General features: G+C 36.0%; 1 protein-coding gene and 1 long non-coding RNA gene across 4 annotated transcripts; one reads left to right on the top strand and one right to left on the bottom strand.

Moving 5' to 3' along the window:
- Positions 1–1,767: 1,767 nt before the first annotated feature.
- lrrc59 (leucine rich repeat containing 59) lies at positions 1,768–12,498 on the bottom strand. Of its 2 annotated transcripts, none has more exons than XM_059325236.1 (8): positions 12,261–12,498; positions 12,003–12,112; positions 10,700–10,759; positions 9,353–9,511; positions 8,333–8,437; positions 8,170–8,242; positions 7,357–7,548; positions 1,768–5,398 (listed from the first exon to the last, which is right to left on the bottom strand). In XM_059325236.1, exons 2-8 carry the CDS (start codon positions 12,102–12,104, stop codon positions 5,118–5,120), a joined length of 972 nt encoding a protein of 323 aa, XP_059181219.1. In that variant the 5' UTR covers positions 12,105–12,112; positions 12,261–12,498; the 3' UTR covers positions 1,768–5,117. The 2 variants fall into 2 exon arrangements, with proteins under 2 accessions (XP_059181219.1, XP_059181218.1); XM_059325235.1 differs by having other exon boundaries at positions 1,768–5,401; positions 12,261–12,497.
- A 4,518-nt stretch (positions 12,499–17,016) lies between these two features.
- LOC131959788 (uncharacterized) lies at positions 17,017–18,694 on the top strand. 2 transcript variants are annotated; one of them, XR_009389532.1, is made up of 3 exons: positions 17,017–17,759; positions 17,886–17,974; positions 18,382–18,694. It is a non-coding gene; the product is annotated as an uncharacterized LOC131959788 (long non-coding RNA). The 2 variants fall into 2 exon arrangements; XR_009389531.1 differs by having other exon boundaries at positions 17,017–17,974.
- The last annotated feature ends 2,608 nt before the right edge of the window (positions 18,695–21,302 follow it).

Here is a 21,302-nt window from a genome sequence, read left to right as displayed (position 1 = left end):
ACCTGTGCCTCTATAAATTTGCTTCCGTATAACTAACACAAATTTTTACTTTTTGGAAGTAAACTCCAAAACTTAAACTCTCAGAGGAGATAAAGAGTTGTGACTTGAATCAAAATTGTTAAACAACAAAAAGCATTTCATTTCCACTATGTAACTTTCTTTGTGCACAAAAAGCAGGATGCCTATTAAGAGAATAACACATTTTCTTATTTTAAGTGCAGAATAAATCATGTAGGAAAGAGAAGCATTTCCGTTTTCTGGCACACAACAAATAATGTCTGAGTCCTAATTGGAGTGAAACACATCTCTGGTACATTACAATAAACATATTTGTCTCATGTTCCACCTAATGAGCACATTAGTCGGCTGCATTTCTCATAATTTTCTCCTTCGAAACCGGAAAGCTGGCGGTTAAAATCAAATACCAACTGCAGGGGCGTCATTGAACATATTTAATTTTGCTGGCACACCATACTATGCCTTTTTATGATATTATATGCTGTTAAAGTTTATGACAAACTGTTCTTTTACATTTTATGAAATACTATACTTTGACTATTCAAATAACTTAATGCATACTTTAAAATCTGCATTGTGTTGCCAAGCATAAGATTAACTTTCTTGATATTAAATTCACTTATTTACTTTCTTGTTAGATAAGAAGTTAATACCACTCCAAATTTTATATATGAATAGCTTAGCATAAAGACTGAATCCAGGGGAGACAGGCAGCCTGGCTCTGTCTAAAGACAACAAAATCCACCAAATACCATTCAAAGCTCACTAATTACCTTGTATCTCTTTTGTTTAATCAACACAGGAAGTGAAGTGTAAAGACGAGCTTTTGACTGGGCTAGGCGAGCTGTTTCCAGTCTCAAAGCTAAGAAACGCAGACAGAAAGTGGATCAATCTTCTCATTTCTCAGTAAGAAAGTGAAAAAGGTTAATTTAAAAAATGACAAACTGACTGTAACTGGGGGCGAGACGTGAGTGGCACGTAAACGTTATATCCACACTGACTCCGTCTTCTGTTGCCTTAAGTGAAGCTTAAAAAAACGTATTAACTGCATCTAAATTGATTAATTAAGGCTCCCATCTGTCTGTCTGTCTGTCTGCAGACTGATGGCAGAAATGTAATGAAATACAGTAGTGAAGTAGTTTTCACGCTGCCTTTATGGGAAGAAATAAACAATGTTTGTATAGATTGATTGATTTTATTACCCCACCCACTGTAACGAGTGAGGGGAATCTGAGTGTAGTGAAACAGCATGGATGTGGTTAATAACTTTAAACCACATATACAGCAGGACATCTGTGTGATTTAAGCAGCTGTCTGTGCAGAAAACACTTCACTAAACGCGTCAAAAATAGACTTGACCCTTAAAAAAAACCCAACTCTCTTTTTGAGTGTATCAATCTGCATGATCTGATAAGTGCAAGTGCATGAACCCCTTTAACTGTCCTTCTGTCTACCTGTACCATAATTTAGACTGGTTGTCACATGTCAATAAACCAATCAGATCCTGTCTCCAAATACCAAACATGAACATTAAATGCCTGGTCAGAATAGTATTCTTGGGTTTTATTTCCCATGTTAAGTATTTGTGGCACCAAAACAATTAAAAAAAAAAAAAACGTAATATAATATGTGCTGTTTATTAATTACTTTGAAAAACGTTTTAGCCACTGTATCCATTTTGGATCCCATTTTTGAGTCCTGGCTTGAGGTGAATCCCATTCTCATGATGTTACAAAATCTGACACAGTGTTTAATATTTCTTGCAGTGCATAGCCATTTATTAATGCTGACATTGTTTGAGAGCATGGACAAAACTGTACAAGACCCACAGCAGCTTTGCAGCTTTTTGCATGAAGACAAATTAAAACGAGTTGCATTTTAAAAGTCACCAGTTAAACTGAAAGAACCGTAAAATAATTTACCAGTTGCCTTTTATTTCAATAGTAAAATTAGACATTTCAGACTTTGGACCGCCAGTTAAATATCAGCACTTGGTCCTTATTATACAGATGATTTAGGGTTTCTGACCTAGAGTGAAGTTAATTACTGTTACCAATGCACTCTTTATAAAAAGGACCATACTTGTGATACCCCCTAACAACAAAACATGTTCAGAGAACTTTTTTGTAAATTTTGCTGCTTGTTTTTGTACTTCTATGCAGCCGCTGGTTTCTATTTCGTCTGTGCAGTATTAAAAAAAAATGTAATTTTAAACTTAATCTTCAAACATGAACATAAAGTCTGGATAGATTTGTGTTGAAGATGTCTTGTTACAGTAATTTTCACTCAAACACAAATTTCTGCAGACCTGATGTTAACTTTGGCGATGGATTGCATACAGTAGGAGTTTATTTTTCAGACTGTAATGGAAATAAATGGAAAATGATGAAAAGATCTTAAATCTCAAACAAAACTAGGACTGCAAGCAGTACTGACGGGCCCTCGCAGTACACGCCTGTCGGGGCATGCTGCCGTCGGGGGCCAGTCTATACCACCCCTATTAATTTAATTGCCTTAAGTGTTATAGTGTGGCCACGGTACCAAATATGAAATTAGACTGCCACCACAGTGCCACCTAGGGGCCGATCAATAAAACCTTAAAGGGTTATCCTCAGGAGGGCATTGACAATAATTGTACCAAGTTTTGTATAATAATGCCCAAACTATCCCTTTAATCCTCATACAGTGTCTGAAGGAGGACTCTTAACTGATATGTATAAGTTAGAAGAGGCAGGTAGCAATGGTGGAAAGTAACTATGTACATTTACTCAAGTACTGGACTTAAAGTAGTGTGGTATTAGTACTTTTACTGAAGTAAAGGATCTGAATACTTCTTCCACCACTGTCCTTTTTACATCTTTACTTTTTCTTAAAAAACTTTTTTTCTATACTTTGTTTTTTTTTTTTTACTTTTCAGGTCGAGTACTGTGCATGCGCGGCCCTGCAGCGTAATGCGCATGCGCAGTAAACTGCGCAGTACTCGACCTGAAAAAGTAAAAAAAGAAGTGGTGGAAGAAGTATTCAGATCATTTACTTCAGTAAAAGTACTAATACCACACTGTGAAATGACTCCACTCCGCTCGTTTGAACTACCTAATAAACTTTTAAGTGGTTTAATTTATAAAAATGGGTAATAATTTTAAATGTATCATGTTTTTCATTTTCAATCTTGACCTGAAAAGTAACTAAAGCTGTCAGCTAAATGTAGAGGAGTAAAAAGTACAATATTTGCCTCAAAATGTAGTGGAGTAGAAGTATAAAGTTACATAAAATTTACATAAAAGTACCTCAAAATTTTACTTTAAGTCCTTATACATATCAGTTAAGAGTCCTCCTTCAGACACTGTATGAGGATTAAAGGGATAGTTTGTGCATTATTATACAAAACTTATATAAAACGTATAATTATTGTCAATGCCCTTGAGGATAACCCTTTAAGGTTTTATTGATCGGTGCTAGGTGGCAGTCTGATTTCATATTTGGTACCGTGGCCACATTATAACACTTAAGGCAATGAAATTCATAGGGGTGGTGTCGACTGGTTCCTGTAACGCACACACCCCGACGGCAGCATGCCCCGACAGGCATGTACTGCGAGGGCCTGTTCACTACTGCTTGCAGTCCTAGTTTATATTTGTGATGTTGACAGGATTTCTAGCTAAATGGGATGCACATTCAAAATGTTGGTATTGTCCTTTTAATAGAGTTTGTGCACTGGAAAGAGTTTACATTAGAGCCTGACTGACTCTAGATTTTTTTAATGATATTGCAAACATCAATGTTAGAGAAAATTCAGATTTTTTAAAGTGATAGTTTGGATTTTTTTTAAAAACAGGGTCATATGAGGTACTTCTCTATAGTCAGTGTGGGCGGCAGCAAAACATATTTAAGCTGCTCTAACGAAAAGTCTTTAAAGCCACCAGACTCCATTGACAAAAAACGTAATTTCACATCGCAGAACACAGGAGTTGCTGGTGCACCACTGCCTCAATCGGTTCGTTGGTTTGTGTTATTGTGTGACTTTGGTCCTCTAAAGTGTTAGTTCGTATTCACCAAAATGACACAATAACACAAACAAACTCAAGAATCAAGGCAGCTGTGCACCAGCAGCTGCTGTGTTCTGCGATGTAAAAGTATGTTTTTTTGCTAATGGAGTCTGGTGGCTTTGAAGCAAGCATAAGGGCTTCAGTTACCTGTTGTTACAGGCTGTCTGATGGCAAGATAAAGTGTTGAAAATATTCTAAATACAGTATGTGTACAATTTAACATTTTAATTTATGTCTGTTCTCCAAGCTGGAACCTCATGCAACTCCACCTTATAAAAATCCAAAATATCTCTTTAACACAAAATAGAGCTGAACTAATTAGTCAATTAATTGATTGAAAGAAAAATAATAAATAATATTTGTTAATCAATTAATTGTTACTGTGAGCAGGACATTTTGTTCTCAGGTAAGTAATGAAAACAGTTTCTAAATTGCTTCAAACAAATCTTTGGCGTTTTTGTACTGCTGTAAGTTAGCCTGATACCTGTGATGTGATGCATGCCAGATGTTGTGTTATAGCTGTGAGATTGAGCTGGTTTGACTGATGTGAGACTATTAAGATGGAGAAGGTGTGAGCTCTACATTCACACTGCACATGCTCAGACTGACACATCTAACACCAGCTCATGCACGACTCTGACTTGCAGTTAAACGTGACTCGACAAAAGAGTGCAGCACAGACAGGGCCACCTGACGCATCACTGAACATCTCTCAAATACACCCCACGCTGCATGTTATGCACCCAAACAAACCTGGTTAAAGTGCACAACGTGCTCAGGGAGACATTTAAGATGATGAGTTTTTTAAAAACAGGCTGTAGTACAAAGAGGGTACAAGAGCAACAACAATTCCATAGGAATTTAAGATGATTTTAGCACATCTGTCCACCCCCTTTGTCCATCTGTACGGACTCTCCACCTCCCAGCCCCACAGACAGGGTGAGGGGATGCAGGGCTGCCCCTCTTAATGAGATTCATGATTTCAGCATATTAAAAAACATCCCAGGATTCACAGGTGGGAGTGGAAAACCTCCAGCTCTGAAAGTTGATGCTTTAGCTTTTGGGTGTTTGCATGGAATCAAGAAACTCCTTTGCTGCAGATGACAGATTTTGTGCAAGCTGTCTGAGCACGGCCTCCTGCTCTTTGGCCCAGAGCAGCCCGTCGTCCATCGCAGCGTTGACCGGCACACACATGGCCTCTTTCTGCAGGTCGGTCAGCCGGCAGGCGCCAGCCACTCCGGCCAATCCCAGGAGCAGCAGGAGGAGGAGCTTGAACATCAGGCCGGTGAAAGAACGACGAGGTTTAGCTTTCGATTCCTCGACCACCTTTTTATCTGCTGAGATGAAATGAGAGGGGGTGACGTTAGAAACACTAAAACAAACCTGAGCTTTCAATACACTACACTTTTATGGTGTACTATAGTATTGTTTTCTTTTTTTTTAAAAATACTATACTATGACTTTTGTTATGTCAATTTTTATAGCGGCATACTATATTTTGGTGGGGTTCTTTTGGACAAACTAAAGTATTACCATGATTAATATGCCATTTTAAAGCCTTTTCAGGCATTTTTGGACAAACTAAAATGCCCTGAAAATAGTCTTATTATATTATTATACTCTGTTGGTACGTGTAGTGGTATAGATTGTCCCAAAATTATAGAAAATCAGCATATTGTGGGATTTCCAAAATTTGAGAAAAAAAATGTTCACATTTTAAAAACGCCTAAAAATGCTCTTAATTGGGCCAATTATAGTCTACTGATACGTATTTTAGTATAATTTCTTCAAAAATGACAGAAAAACACCAGCTTTTGAGTTGTGTGACGATCCCCTCATACTCTGTGTGCTGTAGTATGTTGTGTTTCTCTTCCTGTGTAGGAGGGCCACAGGTAATGCCACTCCTCCAGTCTGCAGAGTGCAAGAGGAGTGTCAGGAGGAGGAACAACACCTGAATCCAGTCATCATTATCACTGATGCAAAATAGAGGAGTTGAGGCCTCAGCTCCATCTCTCTGTCTCTCCTCCACAGCCACCACCTTTGTTTGGTTTAGTCAGTTTGGTTTAGTCTTGTTTGGTCGAGTTACTTTCATCTTAATCACCTCACCGCTGACCTACTGATTCACAAAAATTCGTTTTTTGTATTAAATAAATGTTTTGTTACTTATCATTTGAAAACATATGTGGTCTCCCTTGTTTTGTCTTGATTTTTTGTCAAAAATGGTCAAATTTCGAATGCCTAAAAATGCTAAAAATAAACCAATTATAGTCTTCTGATACATATTATAGTATAATTTTGTTGAAAAAAGACCGGAAAACACCAGATTTTGAGAAGTCCAAAAATTGAGAAAAAAACAAAGTAAAGCATGTCGATTTTTGTCAAAAATGGTCAATTTTAAAATACCCCAAAATGCTAAAAATAGTCTTAGTATACTCTGTTGGTAAGTGTAGTGGTATAGATTGTCCCAAAATGACAGAAAATCAAAATAATATGGGATGTCCAATAATTGAGGAAAAAAACTAAAAAGTCATACTATAACATGTTGATTTTTGTCAAAAATTGTCAAATTTTAAAATGCCCCAAAATGCTCTAAATTGACCAATTATAGTCTGATATTATGTATTACAGTATCATTTGTTCAAAAAGGACAGAAAAACACCAGATTTTGATATGTCCAATATTTGAGGGGGGAAAAAAAGTCATACTATAGCATGTCGATTTTTGTCAAAAATGGTCAAATTTTAAAATGCCCCAAAATGCTTAAAATAGTCTTATTATACTATGTTGGTACATGTTGTGGTATAGATTGTCCCAAAATGACAGAAAATCTACATATTATGTGATGTCCAATATTTGAGTAAAAAAAAAAAGTCATACATGCATGTCGATTTTTGTCAGAAATGGGCAAATTTTAAAATGCCCCAAAATGCTTTAAATGGACCAATTATAGTCTGATAATATGTATTATAGTATTATTTGTTCAAAAAAGACAGAAAAACACCAGATTTTGAGATGTTAAAAAAAAAAAAAGAGTCATACTATAGCATGTTGATTTTTGTGGAAAAACGATCAAATTTTAAAATGCTTAAAAATGCTCTAAATGGATCAATTATAGTCTGCTGTTACGAATTATAGTATTGTTTGTAAAAAAAGGCAGAAAAACACCAGATTTTGAGATGTCCAAAATTTGAGAGAAAAAAAAGTAATTACCTGCATCTTCCCATATGTCAAAGTGGTGAAAGACAATGAAATTCACATTTAAGAGATGCATCATCCAGACTTTTAGTCTCACCTGCTGCCTGTCCGTTCTTTTTCTTCTTGTCCTCGCCCTTCTTTTTCTGCTGTTCCCGTGCAGCTGCAGCCGCCATCTGAGCGTTGTACTCTTTCCTCCTCTTCTCCTTCTCTTCTGCCTTCTCCCGTTTACGAGCCTCCTTCTCTCTGGCCTCCCGCTCCCTCTGCTTCACCTCCCTCTTCCTCTCCAGCTCTAATGGAGGATGAAGAAAAATATTTTTAGAAGAGATAGTCAGACAGCGTCACACTTGTTTATTTTTGTTTCTTATTGCCAACCACCAGTGTACATAAAGTACTTTACGCTTACTCTACATCCACTTGCTACATCAGTAAAACACTGTTTATATATATTATTGCATACATATTTACAATCTTATATCACATAATAAAACTAGTAAAAGCAAAAGTACTTGTCTGAATTCTGCGAATGAGTCTTTAAGTGTATTTTGCTTCACTTAAGTAATTTAAGAATATATAAAGATATTATAAAGATAATAAAAGCAGGATTTTTACTTGTTCTGTAGTATTTCCACATTGATGAAGTTGCTTTACTTTTAAGGTATAATTAAGTAGATGATCTAACCACTAAATAATAATGTGTCACATACTTTCATCAAGAGTTTTGGACACGACGCCTTCATTTTTGCTGGGTATTTTTTTCATTTAAAACCTGGAGCTATCTGATCAAAGAGTATGAAAGCCAGTGGTCAGTATTGCACCAAAAAGGGTTTTGTGGTTTGATATTCAGCCAATCAACAGACACCTCCCTGGAAATTATTTTGAGGCTCAAATAAAAAGATTTCCCGACACAAACCTTTTTCTCTCAGAAGGCGTTTCTCTCGTGCACGATCAACCTCATCCTGAAGAAGTCTCATGTGCTGCAGCACCTGGTAGAAAATGTCCTTTAGTTAGAGATACTGAAGGCTTCGTGATTAATATTTTTAAACTTTTCAATCATTCATAGTTGTCTCTCTCACCTTGGAGGCACACTGTTTGCACTGCTTCTCATCCAGACAGTCTCCTGCAGCCTTGGCCAGGCCGGCCTCCAGCGGGTTATCCTTCAGATCCAACCACTTCAGACTCTGAGACACAGAGACAGAGAGTGAAATAAATACAGGTCACCAATTGAATCTTTACTCACCTACAGCATATCATTCTGTTACAGTGCTCTCACCACCAAAAACAAACTCAAGCTCAAACCTGCAAAACTAACCAGCAAAAAAACGAACTCCCAAAGTTTCCCAAATAAGCCTATTTCATTAAGTCTGACTCACTGCTGAAACGTATTTTAGTATAATTTGTTCAAAATGACAGAAAAACACTGTCAAAAATTTGAGGGGAAAAGGTCAAATTTTAAAATGCCCCAAAATGCTTAAAACAAACAGTCTTATTATACTCTGTTGGTAAGTGTAATGGTATAGATTGTCCCTAATGACAGAAAATCTACATATTATGGGATGTCCAATATTTGAGGAAAAATAAGTCATTCTACAGCATGTCCATTTTTGTCAAAAATTGTCAAATTTTAAAATGCCTAAAAATGCTCGAAACGGATCAATTATAGTCTATTGATACGTACGATAGTATAATTTGTTCAAAATGATAGAAAAACACCAGAATTTGAGATGTCCAAAATTTGAGAAATATTTTTTTTTTTTAAAAGTCATACTATAGCATATCGATTTTTGTCAAAAATGGTCAAATTTCAAAATGCCCCAAAAAGCTTAAAATAGTCTATTTCTATCTCATTTTGATTTGATTTTGATTCAATTTTAAATATCGGTATCAGAACTGATGCATCCCTTTAATTAACAGTAGTTTTTAAAATATACCAGTTTTTTATATATACTGCACCAAAATTTGTGCACCAGAGTTCAGTTCTCTGCAGGCGAGAACGCAATCCAAAGAAAAGAAAATAAGCGAATGTCTCCTGTGGTCTAATGACAAAGTAAAGGTCTGTGAGCAAGCGGTGCATTTGTCTTTTGTCTGACACCCACCCTGAGCTGAGAGAAGCTGACAGGCAGCACCGTCAGTTTGTTGTTGTACAGGTCCAGATGTTGAAGGCTGCTCAGGTTCCCCAGGTCATCTGGCAGACCGGTCAGCTGGTTTTTACTCAGGTCCACCTTCACCAGGTGGGTCAGGTTGCAGAACTCTGGCTACAGGAAAGAAATCAAACCAAAGAAGAAGAACTTAACATCTTCATACTCTAAAGTCTGTTAGTGATGTGACAACATTAGAAAACCTGGAGGTAAAGTTGAAGGTGAGGAGACTAAGCGCTCTGAAGAAGATCAGAAACATGTGGATATCAGTATCAGTCGAACAGATTCCTCTATAATGGTACTTCCTTACATAGTACATTCAAGTCACTTTTAATATTTATATTTACGTTATTCAGATAAAGAAAAAGAAAAAACCTGCGATTCACATTAAACTTCATTTAGGATGAAATCCCATAATTTAGGGTTATACATTTAGATAGGAACATTCATTTTGCAATAATTGAGACCATATTGGACTTTTTAACCAATTTATATCCAACATATTGAAAAAGCAATTTAAAACAGCCTCTCTCTTCTATTTATCCCATTAACAGGTACATTAAAAACGCCATGAAGTAAGAAGTAGTAGTTGCAAAAATGTCATGATTAAGCTAATAAATGTATCTTCTTAAAAAAAAAAATCAACTTTTCTTCTTTAAACTGTGAAAGTTAAATGATAAATCTTTTTTTTTTATTTCAATATTTTAAAATGTAATTTTATTCACTGTAATGCATAATTGCCAATGGGAAGACCTGTTAAAATCAACTATTTCTTTTACAAGCTAGGCGTGAATACAGCAGCATAAAAAGTTACAGACAACAACAATAACTTCAATAAAACATAGAAAATATACATGAATGTGTGAATAAATATTAAAATATCCAAACTCAGTGAAAATACCAACTGATTAATTTCTCCATTATATTTATAAGAGCTTTAGATTTAGGCAGAGACAAATTCTCTCAAGTCTTTTTGTAGTTGATTACCAGCAATGTGAGAAGTATATTTAGGCCAGAGGTTCCCCCTCTAGTGTCCATATGGTCATGATATACATATGAGTTGTTATTAAATAAATAAAATGTAATGTTTTTGTCCTGAGTTCATCTGGACACTGTTCAGACCTCTAAAGATCCTTAAAACTAAATGATCAGAAAAGGTAATGTTAGCTCAAAACACATGGACATAACCTGTAAAAAAGTACATTACTACATTCTAAAGGGGCCACAAGTCAAAAGACTTGGAAGACATACATCCAAGGGCTAAAATTGTGTATTTTAATGCAGCATGAATGTGTTTGTACTTACAGGAAGGGAGGTAATGTTGTTGCAAGACAAGTCCAAAACAGTTGCCTTGCTGAAAAAAGCCTGTTGGGATAAATCAGAATCAGAAACTTTATTGATCCCAGGGGGGAAATTGCTTTTTTTTGCTGCTCCATAAGAAATAAAAATAGAAATAAGTACATCTGTAAATAAAATAAAGACAAAAAAGCGAGCTACACTAAATATACAACAACAATATAAAATACAAATGATACAAGTCTCAAATAAATAGAGATTTGTATAGAAATAAGAATAGAAATAAAATCAAAGCAAGGGTCAGTTTAATATTGTCTCTAAATTTACATTTAATAACCAGGGTTTGGTAATCAGGATTACATGATCAGATTATAAAAATAAGTACATTTTTATTACCTCTATGGAATATGGCATTTTTAAGTTATTATTTCTCATGATAACCAATGCAGACTTTACAACCAGCACTGCTCCCAGAAGACCACACAAACCAGACATTGACAATAAACATATCACCATAAACACAGTTTTAACAATATTTCTATAATTTCATTTATATGTGCAATATTATTTTCCATATCCAACTGCTGACTCTGTCTACATTGTATATAATGTTCCTAAAGTTTTTTTTTTAAATTGTATTTTTGTTTTAATTGTTAATACTTTTTATATTCTACTTGTTTATATTGTAAATTGTTAATATATTAATATATTTTTACTTGTATATTTGCTTATATTTCTAGTTCACACTGCGGTTTACCATTTGTTGTTTGTTGCTATCCACTTGCTGCTGTAACATCCCATTTTGGGACTAATAAAGGAAACCTTAATCTTAATTTATTATAAGAGCATCTGACACACTGGCGTTTGATCAAAAAACGAAAAATCCTGCAAATAAAAAAACAGCATCTTACATTTGTTAAATTATTTGTTTTGTGATTTTAAATGTTTCAGGTTGTATAAAAATAAAAAAGGATATATGTGGAACTCAAAAGTTTTGCAGCTGCATCCATTTTTTTGGATAAGGTGCAAGATTTTCAGTGTGTGCTTTTGAATTGATCAAAATCTAAATCAGATATTTGCAAAACAATGGATTACGTAGCTAATGACACATATTGCCTTAAGTTTTTTTTTCAGAAACTGGCTATATTTCATAGTAATCTGACCCAACCCTGATATTAATAACAATTTTAAACGCGCAGCCACAGTGCAGCAGCCTGTTTAAAGTCACAGCACATTCATATGGCCCAGATAATTCTTAATTTTGCAACATTTTCACACACAAACTGAGACACAGACATGATGAGTAACTCACCAGCTCTCTGACTGGCACCTCGGTGAGGTTACACAGGCTCAGGTCCATTTCATTACCGCTGATTTTATCCTTCAGGTTCAACACTTTGCTGTTTTTACTCATTGTGGAGTCTGTGGGGAAGTTAACGTGGAGTTAATGTGAGGAATAAATACTGACAAGAGGGAATTTTGAGCACATTTTAACAGTTTGAACAGATACTTTTGACTAGCAGAGAGCAGGAAACCCCTCTAACGTTCACGTTTTACACCGTTTGCTCACCTGTTATGAAAGCGGTGACAAAGCTGTGTTGAAGTGTGACAAACAGAGAGAATATAACGACTGGTCCCAACTTCTAATAGTAAGGAAAGTTAGTGCAAAAGCTGTGAGACGTCGGCAGGTCTGTGGCTCTGGCAGCACTGACTGCCTCAATGAAAAATCCACGTCACGGATTGAACGACAGCGCGGTGACGTTGGAATGAACAGCGCCACCTGCAGCTCCGGAGGACACAACACAGCCTGCAGGACATGGAGCAACCCTCCTATAGCATATCGTCACCCTGTTAAAATAATCGCCTAACTCATTTTTTCAAGTTTTGCAGGAAACACAAAAAACTTCACCAAAAGTGTAACATATGACATTTATTGATCATTTAACTCAAACAGGATGTAACAAAGGATGGCTATTGGAATAGTAATAACACTGTGTGTAAATTATGTAACTTAAGAGAAATAAATTACTTTGGCAATTTTTTGAACATGCCGTTGTGACTTAAGCAAGATATGGTAACACTTCATTTTGAAGGTGTCTACATAAGAGTCATACAAGCCTGTCAGAAACATGACATGACAAGTAGCATGAGCATTAATGTTACTTCAAAGTGTCATTAATGTCATGTTTAAGTCACATTTTATTTTGACTTAGGCATAATAAATACGCTTAAATCACACACTTGACATAGGCCATTATCTTAAAGGGGTAAAATCACATGATCTGATCAACTGAGGATGTAGGCGATTTTACCATAGGTGGCCGGTGTCATGAGGAGATGATTTAGGCAAAAAAAACTATTTAGACAAAAAATAGCTTAGGCAATTATTTTAACAGTGTGACAATATATTTATTATTCAGCAGGGCTAATAATAATAATAATAACTAGGACTGCAAGCAGTACTGAATGGGCCCTCGCAGTACACGCGTGTCGGGGCATGCTGCCGTCGGGGTGTGTGCGTTACAGGGGCCAGTCTATACCACCCCTATGAATTTCATTGCCTTAAGTGTTATAGTGTGGCCACGGTACCAAATATGAAATTAAACTGCCATCACAGTGCCACCTAGGGGCCGATCAATAAAACTTTAAAGGGTTATCCTCAGGAGGGCATTGACAATAATTGTACCAAGTTTTGTATAATAATGCACAAACTCTCCCTTTAATCCTCATACAGTGTCTGAAGGAGGACTCTTAACTGATATGTATAAGTTAGAAGAGGCAGGTAGCAATGGTGGAAAGTAACTATTACATTTACTCAAGTACTGGACTTAAAGTACAATTTTGAGGTACTTTTATGTAGGTACTTTATATTTCTACTCCACTACATTTTGAGGCATATATTGTACTTTTTACTCCTCTACATTTAGTTGACAGCTTAAGTTACTTTTCAGGTCAAGATTTAAAATGTTTGGGTTTTTTTGTTTATTTATTTATTTTTTTTAATCTTTTTTAATTTTTTTATTTTTATTTTTTCATTTTTTTATTTTATTATTTATTTTATTTTTTTTAAATTTATTTTATTTTTTTTATTATTTTTTTTATTATTTTTTTATTATTTTTTAAATTATTTTTTAAATTATTTTTTAAATTATTTTTTAAATTAATTAAATTAAATTATTTTTTTGAGCGCTTCTGCGCATGTGCGGACTTTTAGCGCATGCGCAGAAGCGCCACGGGACCGCACATGCGCAGAAGCGCCAGGGGCCGCACATGCGCAGAAGCGCCACGGGGCCGCACATGCGCAGAAGAGCCACGGGGCCGCACATGCGCAGAAGAGCCACGGGGCCGCACATGCGCAGAAGCGCCACGGGGCCGCACATGCGCAGAAGCGCCACGGGACCGCACATGCGCAGAAGAGCCACGGGGCCGCACATGCGCAGAAGCACCACGGGGCCGCACATGCGCAGAAGCGCCACGGGGCTGCACATGCGCAGAAGCGTCACGGGGCCGCACATGCGCAGAAGCACCACGGGGCCGCACATGCGCAGAAGCGCCACGGAGCCGCACATGCGCAGAAGCGTCGAAAACCCGCGCATGCGCAGAAGCACAGGGGAAAAAATAATAAAAAAAATAATAATAATAAAAAATTTTTTTTAATTAATTAATTAATTTAAAAAAAATTAATTAAAAAATAAAAAAAATAAATAAATAAAAAATAAAAATAAATAAATAAATTTAAAAAATTTTAAAAAATGAAATCTTGACCTGTAAAGTAACTTAAGCTGTCAACTAAATGTAGAGGAGTAAAAAGTACAATATATGCCTCAAAATGTAGTGGAGTAGAAGTATAAAGCTACATAAAATGTACATAAAAGTACCTCAAAATTGTACTTTAAGTCCAGTACTTGAGTAAATGTACATAGTTACTTTCCACCATTGCTACCTGCCTCTTCTAACTTATACATATCAGTTAAGAGTCCTCCTTCAGACACTGTATGAGGATTAAAGGGATAGTTTGTGCATTATTATACAAAACTTGTGTTAGAATAATTTGAATATTCTACGTTGTTTAAAATGAAATGATTACTGTGTCTCTCTTTTTGTATTTGTTGTTTGTCTCCACGATCATCAAAGGTCACTATGCATGCGTAATTCACTAAACCTTGACAATATCTATCTCTGTGCATTTATATTAATCAGGCGATATGATTTTGATACAATGATTATGTTTGTGTGTTAATGTTGATTTAGAAACTGTGATTACTTTAATTACATATATTCCATTTGCTTAAACTGATTAAGATTCTATAATCACAAATAATATTATCGTCTGTTTTATATTTTTTAGACTTTAAAATAACAAGTAGACATTGAAGAATCTTTTGGCTCCTGTTATATCTCTGTAGAACATAACAAGGCAGAATGTTTGTCATAACAAGTTTGTTAGCAGGTCAGGGCACGGCCTTGTTCCAGGCAGCCAGATTGTTGCCCGGTGGCTTGACGTGTCCCTGTATTGATTAAGACTGGCGAAATCAGCGGATGAAGAAGGCCGCACTTCCTGCAAGAAATCTACCTTCATTATATAATAAACATTGTTAGTTTTGGAACTGGGGTTTTTTTTTTTCCAGGGGAAGAGACCTGGTTCAGACTTCATGACCTGTAACCAGTCTGTGTGTATCAGGGACAGTTAAAAAGTGAACCCAGAGCTCTGTAACTTCACATTTCTTGACGTATTGTAATAAACTTTTGTTAAACTGAGAACTTGGACGTCTCCTGCTCATCATTCCCCATCAACGACTGCGCAGAAATAATTGGTGAGGATTTTTTGTTGTTGGAATCAGATTATTCAATTTTCAGGGTTTCCTCATGCAATTTTTCTAACACTTGGTACAATTATTGTCAATGTCCTCCTGAGGATAACCCTTTAGGTTTTATTGATCGGGCCGAGGTGGCACTGTGGTGGCAGTTTAATTTCATATTTGGTACCGTGACCACACTATAACACTTAAGGCAAAGAAATTCATAGGGGTGGTGTAGACTGGCCCCTGTAATGCACACACCCCGACGGCAACCTCTCATTGAAAAATAAAAACTCAGTCAACCAAATAGTAAAGTGGTCTAGCAGACTGATTGGTGAGCCACAGCTCAACGTGGAGACCTTGTACACAAAACAATTAAAGCGCATTACTGGTTCAATTTTAAATGACAGTTCCCATCCATTGCACACAGAGTTTCAGCCCCTCCCCTCTGGGCGTAGGTTTACAATCCCTAGGTTTAGAACAAACAGACACAAAAACAGTTTTGTCCCTGCTGTGCTTTGCACAGGTGTTTATTTATTGTTGCTTTTATGTATGTATTTACTATTTCTATATATACATTTGAACCTTTATCTACGTTTTTATAGCCTAAACAAGTTTCATTTTATTTTGCTGTTTTATTTTGTTTATTTTTCTGTCTTCTTTTTTTTTTGCTATTCGTATTTTAGTTCACATCAATATCTAAGTATAGTCTGGACCTGTAAGAACTTTTAATCATTTTTTATTTTAATTTTTTTTAAATTGTATTTAACTTGCCATTTCTTAACTCCCACTGTCTTAAGTTGAATGATGTGTGATATGTGGCTCTTTTGTGTGTGTGTATCCTCATACACACACACAAAAGAGGCACATATCACACAAACTCTATACTGCAAACAAAATCTACCTCTGGATACAAATAAAGTAAATAGCATAGATAAAAAGATAAAAAAAAACATGATAATGATAATGAATTAAATGTTTTATTCTTTTTATTTTATTTCATTTTTTTAATTAAATTTATACATTTTTTTAATTTAATTTTTTTTTAATGTATTATTATTTTATTTTTTAAATTATTTTTTTCTTCGCTTCTGCGCATGTGCGGCCCCAGTGCACTTCTGCGCATGCGCGTCCTTGGTGCGCTTCTGCGCATGTGCGAAAGCCACGCATGCGCAGTAGTGCACTGGGGCCGCACATGCGCAGTGGCGCACTGGGGCCACACATGCGCAGTGGCGCACCGGGGTCGCACATGCGCAGTGGCGCACTGGGGCCGCACATGCGCAGTGGCAGACCGGGGCCGCACATGCGCAGTGGCGCTACGGGGCCGCACATGCGCAGTGGCGAACCGGGGCCGCACATGCGCAGTGGCACACCGGGGCCGCACATGCGCAGTAGAGCACCGGGGCCGCACATGCGCAGTAGTGCAGGGGAAAAAAAATAAAATAAAATAATATAAAAAAATATAATTAAAAAAATAAATGAAATTTAAAAAAATAAAAAAATAAAAAAATAAAAAAGTAAAAAGGACAGTGGTGGAAGAAGTATTCAGATCATTTACTTCAGTAAAAAGTACTAATACCACACTGTGAAATGACTCCACTCTGCTCATTTTAACTACCTAATAAACTTTTAAGTGGTTTAATTTATGAAAATGGGTAATAATTTTAAATGTATCATGTTTTTCATTTTAAATCTTGACCCGAAAAGTAATTAAAGCTGTCAGCTAAATTTAGGAGTAAAAAGTACAATATTTGCCTCAAAATGTAGTGGAGTAGAAGTATAATGTAACCCAGGTTACTAGGCATTAAACCAGTTCATCAGTCTATTGGTAAAATAAATAAATTCATATGTTTATGTGGCAGAAGGAATAAATAGGATTTAGGATTAAAATCTTAAATATGTCAATAAATAAATAAATAATATTATTTATATATAATATAATGTTTATTTCAATCTGTTTGAAAGAGTATTTCTATTTCATTTCAAGTGTGGTGAATATGCCTTTCTGAACGTGTACAAGATCCAGTGACATGAGGAGTTCACGTGATGTAGTGTAACCAATCAGGCGCTGTCAGGGCCTACGTGCTGCGGTGTTTTGGTTTTTCCTTTTTCTCTCTGCCGGACCGACGTGAAGGCGGCTGCATGCTACCTTTTTCCTGCACATGTTAACGTTTTTGACCAAGAGAGCAAGATATTCAGACTTCTTCATTAATACTTTTCGTTGCCGTGGAGAGCGAGATTCCCTCTTTTTATCAAGAAGACGAGAGAGCGTGAGTAATGTTAATTAGCAGCCCTGGCGCTAGTTTAGCGGCGCTAGCCACATTAGCTTCGCTAAATTCATTTTGTAAAAATATACAGTGCTGAACTCCTGTGTCCCTGTTTCTTATCAAGTGTAGCCTGGATTGATGAGAGTCCTGTGAAGCTGTATTGCCCTGTGAACCTGTGTTTTGCTGGAGATTGTGTGTGTGTCATAATTGAACCTCCGGTGAGTAAATTTCATTGATCTCACAGATAAACTAGGAGATGTGCATATGCTAGTAGTAATGTGGGATGAAGAAGCATTAATCTCACATATGTTTTATTTAAAGAAAAGTTTAATTAGTTTTGTTTAAATTTTAAAGTGGTAAATTGCATTTCCCTCGCTCACTATGTGTTTCTGTGAGTGAGTGGCGGTAAAGAAAAGGGTAAATGAGCAGAAAAGTGATGGCTCAGCCATTTTATTTCATGTTAGTGTTGAAAAATGCATTTAGTTAATTGATGAACAGTAAAATGGTTATAATGATAAATGAGAAGTAATATTGTGATATATAGGAATGTGTATATGTTTGTTTATATACAGAAGTATATTTTGTTATAAGAATATTATAGTAATCCTCTTTTTGGCCCTTATAGGCCGGGTCTTTTTCTTTTCATGGCATGATTCCTGGTTCCAAGACCTGTGTGGAAATTTCCTCTACTGAGATTCTTCTTATACTGTAAGGTGGAAGGAGACTCAGTTGAGGTGGCGAGCCAAACAAAACAAAAACAGAACTGTAACTTTGTCATTAACTTTGTGATTTTGGGGATTCAATTTTTGTGAACTGTTGTTGACACCTGAAGTGTTTATTGATACTCATCCATTTTTATTTCATTTAATATTTTTCTACCTTTTAAAAAGAGTTTCTTATTCAATACAAAAGAATACTACATAAAAACCTTAGCTGGTTGTTTGTGTGAATCATTTACTCTTACACTCAATGCAAAATTGCTAATACCCCCTTCTCCTAGAGCGAAACTAGACTTCTGATCTTCTGGTCCGTAAGAACATTGATACACTGATGAAAACATATCTGTACTACTTAGCCTTTACCACTAATAGTAGGAGCTGAGATTGGTTACAATAAAGTTACATAAAATGTACATAAAAGTACCTCAAAATTGTACTTTAAGTCCAGTACTTGAGTAAATGTACATAGTTACTTTCCACCATTGCTACCTGCCTCTTTTAACTTATACATATCAGTTAAGAGTCCTCCTTCAGACACTGTATGAGGATTAAAGGGATAGTTTGTGCATTAGTATACAAAACTTGGTACAATTATTGTCAATGCCCTCCTGAGGATAACCCTTTAAGGTTTTATTGATCGGCCCCTAGGTGGCACTGTGGTGGCAGTCTAATTTCATATTTGGTACCGTGGCCACACTATAACACTTGAAATGAAAGTGAAATTCATAGGGGTGGTATAGACTGGCCCCTGTAAAGCACACACCACAACCTCTCATTGAAAAATAAAAACTCCAACCAAATAGTAAAGTGGTCTAGCAGACTGATTGGTGAGCCACAGCTCAACGTGGAGACCTTGTACACAAAACAATTAAAGCGCATTACTGGTTCAATTTTAAATGACAGTTCCCATCCATTGCACACAGAGTTTCAGCTCCTCCCCTCTGGGCGTAGGTTTACAATCACTAGGTGTAGAACAAAAAGACACAAAAACAGTTTTGTTCCTGCTATGCTTTGCACAGGTGTTTATTTATTGTTGCTTTTATGTATGTATTTACTATTTCTATATGTACATTTTAACCTTTATATTCGTTTTTACAGCCTAAACAAGTTTTATTTTATTTTGCTGTTTTATTTTGTTTATTTTTCTGTCTTCTTTTTTTTTTTGCTATTCATATTTTAGTTCACATCAATATCTAAGTATAGTCTGGACCTGTAAGAACTTTTAAGAATTTTTAACTTAATTTTATTATTCTTAATTTTTTTATTTAACTTGCCATTTCTTAACTCCCACTGTCTTAAGTTGAATGATGTGTGATATGTGCCTCTTTTGTGTGTGTGTGTGTGTGTGTGTGTGTGTGTGTGTGTGTGTGTGTGTGTGAGGACTCTATACTGCAAACAAAATCTACCTCTGGGTACAAATAAAGTAAATATCATAGATAAAGAGATAAAAAACATGATAATGATAATCAATTTCATTGCCTTAAGTCTTATGGTCTGGGCAGAGTGCCAAATATTAAATTAGACTGCCACCAGAGCGCCACCTAGGGGCCGATCAATAAAACCCTTCAAGGGTTATCCTCAGGAGGGCATTGACAATAAGTATACCAAGTTTGGTGTTAATCTGACCAACCGATTTGGAGATATAAAATACTTCAATTTAAAGAGCGCCACCTAGTGGTCATCGGCCAAAATTTTGCACAGAGCCTCAGGGGCTCATAGGGAAGTAGTAACCTGAGTTTAATGTCATTCAGACACACCAATGTGGAAATATGCAACACTTCGTGTTTTGTGTTGATAATAGCGCCACCTGCAGGAAGTTGTTATTTAATAACTTGATTATTCTTTGGGTTATCAAAATTCTTTTAATAACTTTTTGTTATGAGGGTCCATAGATGCTGTGTGCAAAGTTTGGTGCAAAACGATGAAATTGCCTAGGAGGAGTTCGAAAAAGTAGGTTTACGACATTTCGCAAATTTGTGAAAAAAAATTCCAAGCGAAAATGGGCGTGGCCTATATCACGAGATTCAGCACAACTCAGTGAACGCGTGGATATAAGGTTTTTGAATGTGCGATAAAGTATGTGGGAGTTATTAGCCAAAACGCACTTTCCTTTATTATAGCGCCACCTTGTAGTGGAAATTCAGGATGACAATAGATTATAAAATATTTCGCCAGGTGTGACTTACATTTAAAGTTTCATGAGTTTTTGGGTATGTTCAGGCAGTGAAAAATGCGATCATTTGGGAAGAACAAAAAAATAATTCGAAATACAATAGGGACCTCGCAGGTCGTTGCCTGCTCGGGCCCTAATAATAATAATAATAATAATAATAATACTGACACATTTTATTTAGAAGGCACTCAAGGACATCTTACACAAAGAGAGAAAAAGAACAATAAAAATAAAATACACAAAAAATAAGAACAACTAGGACTGCAAGCAGTACTGAACGGGCCCTCGCAAACCTTAAAGGGTTATCCTCAGGAGGACTCTTAACTGATATGTATAAGTTAAAAGAGGCAGGTAGCAATGGTGGAAAGTAACTATGTACATTTACTCAAGTACTGGACTTAAAGTAAAATTTTGAGGTACTTTTATGTACATTTTATGTAACTTTATACTTCTACTCCACTACATTTTGAGACATATATTGTACTTTTTACTCCTCTACATTTAGCTGACAGCTTTAGTTACTTTTCAGGTCAAGATTGAAAATGAAAAACATGATACATTTAAAATGATTACCCATTTTTATAAATTAAACCACTTAAAAGTTCATTAGGTAGTTAAAATGAGCAGAGTGGAGTCATTTCACAGTGTGGTATT

Source organism: Centropristis striata, chromosome 21 (assembly GCF_030273125.1).
Source record: "Centropristis striata isolate RG_2023a ecotype Rhode Island chromosome 21, C.striata_1.0, whole genome shotgun sequence".
Lineage (NCBI taxonomy): Eukaryota > Metazoa > Chordata > Actinopteri > Perciformes > Serranidae > Centropristis > Centropristis striata.
The sequence above is the reverse complement of the archived record's forward strand: the minus strand, read 5'-3'. Positions and strand labels throughout refer to the sequence as shown.

What these genes read in the sequence shown, in the direction of transcription:
- lrrc59 (XM_059325235.1), bottom strand. Translation starts at nt 12,104, where the DNA reads ATGAGTAAAAACAGCAAAGTGTTGAACCTGAAGGATAAAATCAGCGGT. An exon ending in TCAGCTTCTCTCAGCTCAGG is followed by an intron (nt 8,438 to 9,352) that starts GTGGGTGTCAGA and finishes TCTGTGTCTCAG; the next exon opens with AGTCTGAAGTGGTTGGATCT. An exon ending in ACGCCTTCTGAGAGAAAAAG is followed by an intron (nt 7,549 to 8,169) that starts GTTTGTGTCGGG and finishes ATCCTCCATTAG; the next exon opens with AGCTGGAGAGGAAGAGGGAG.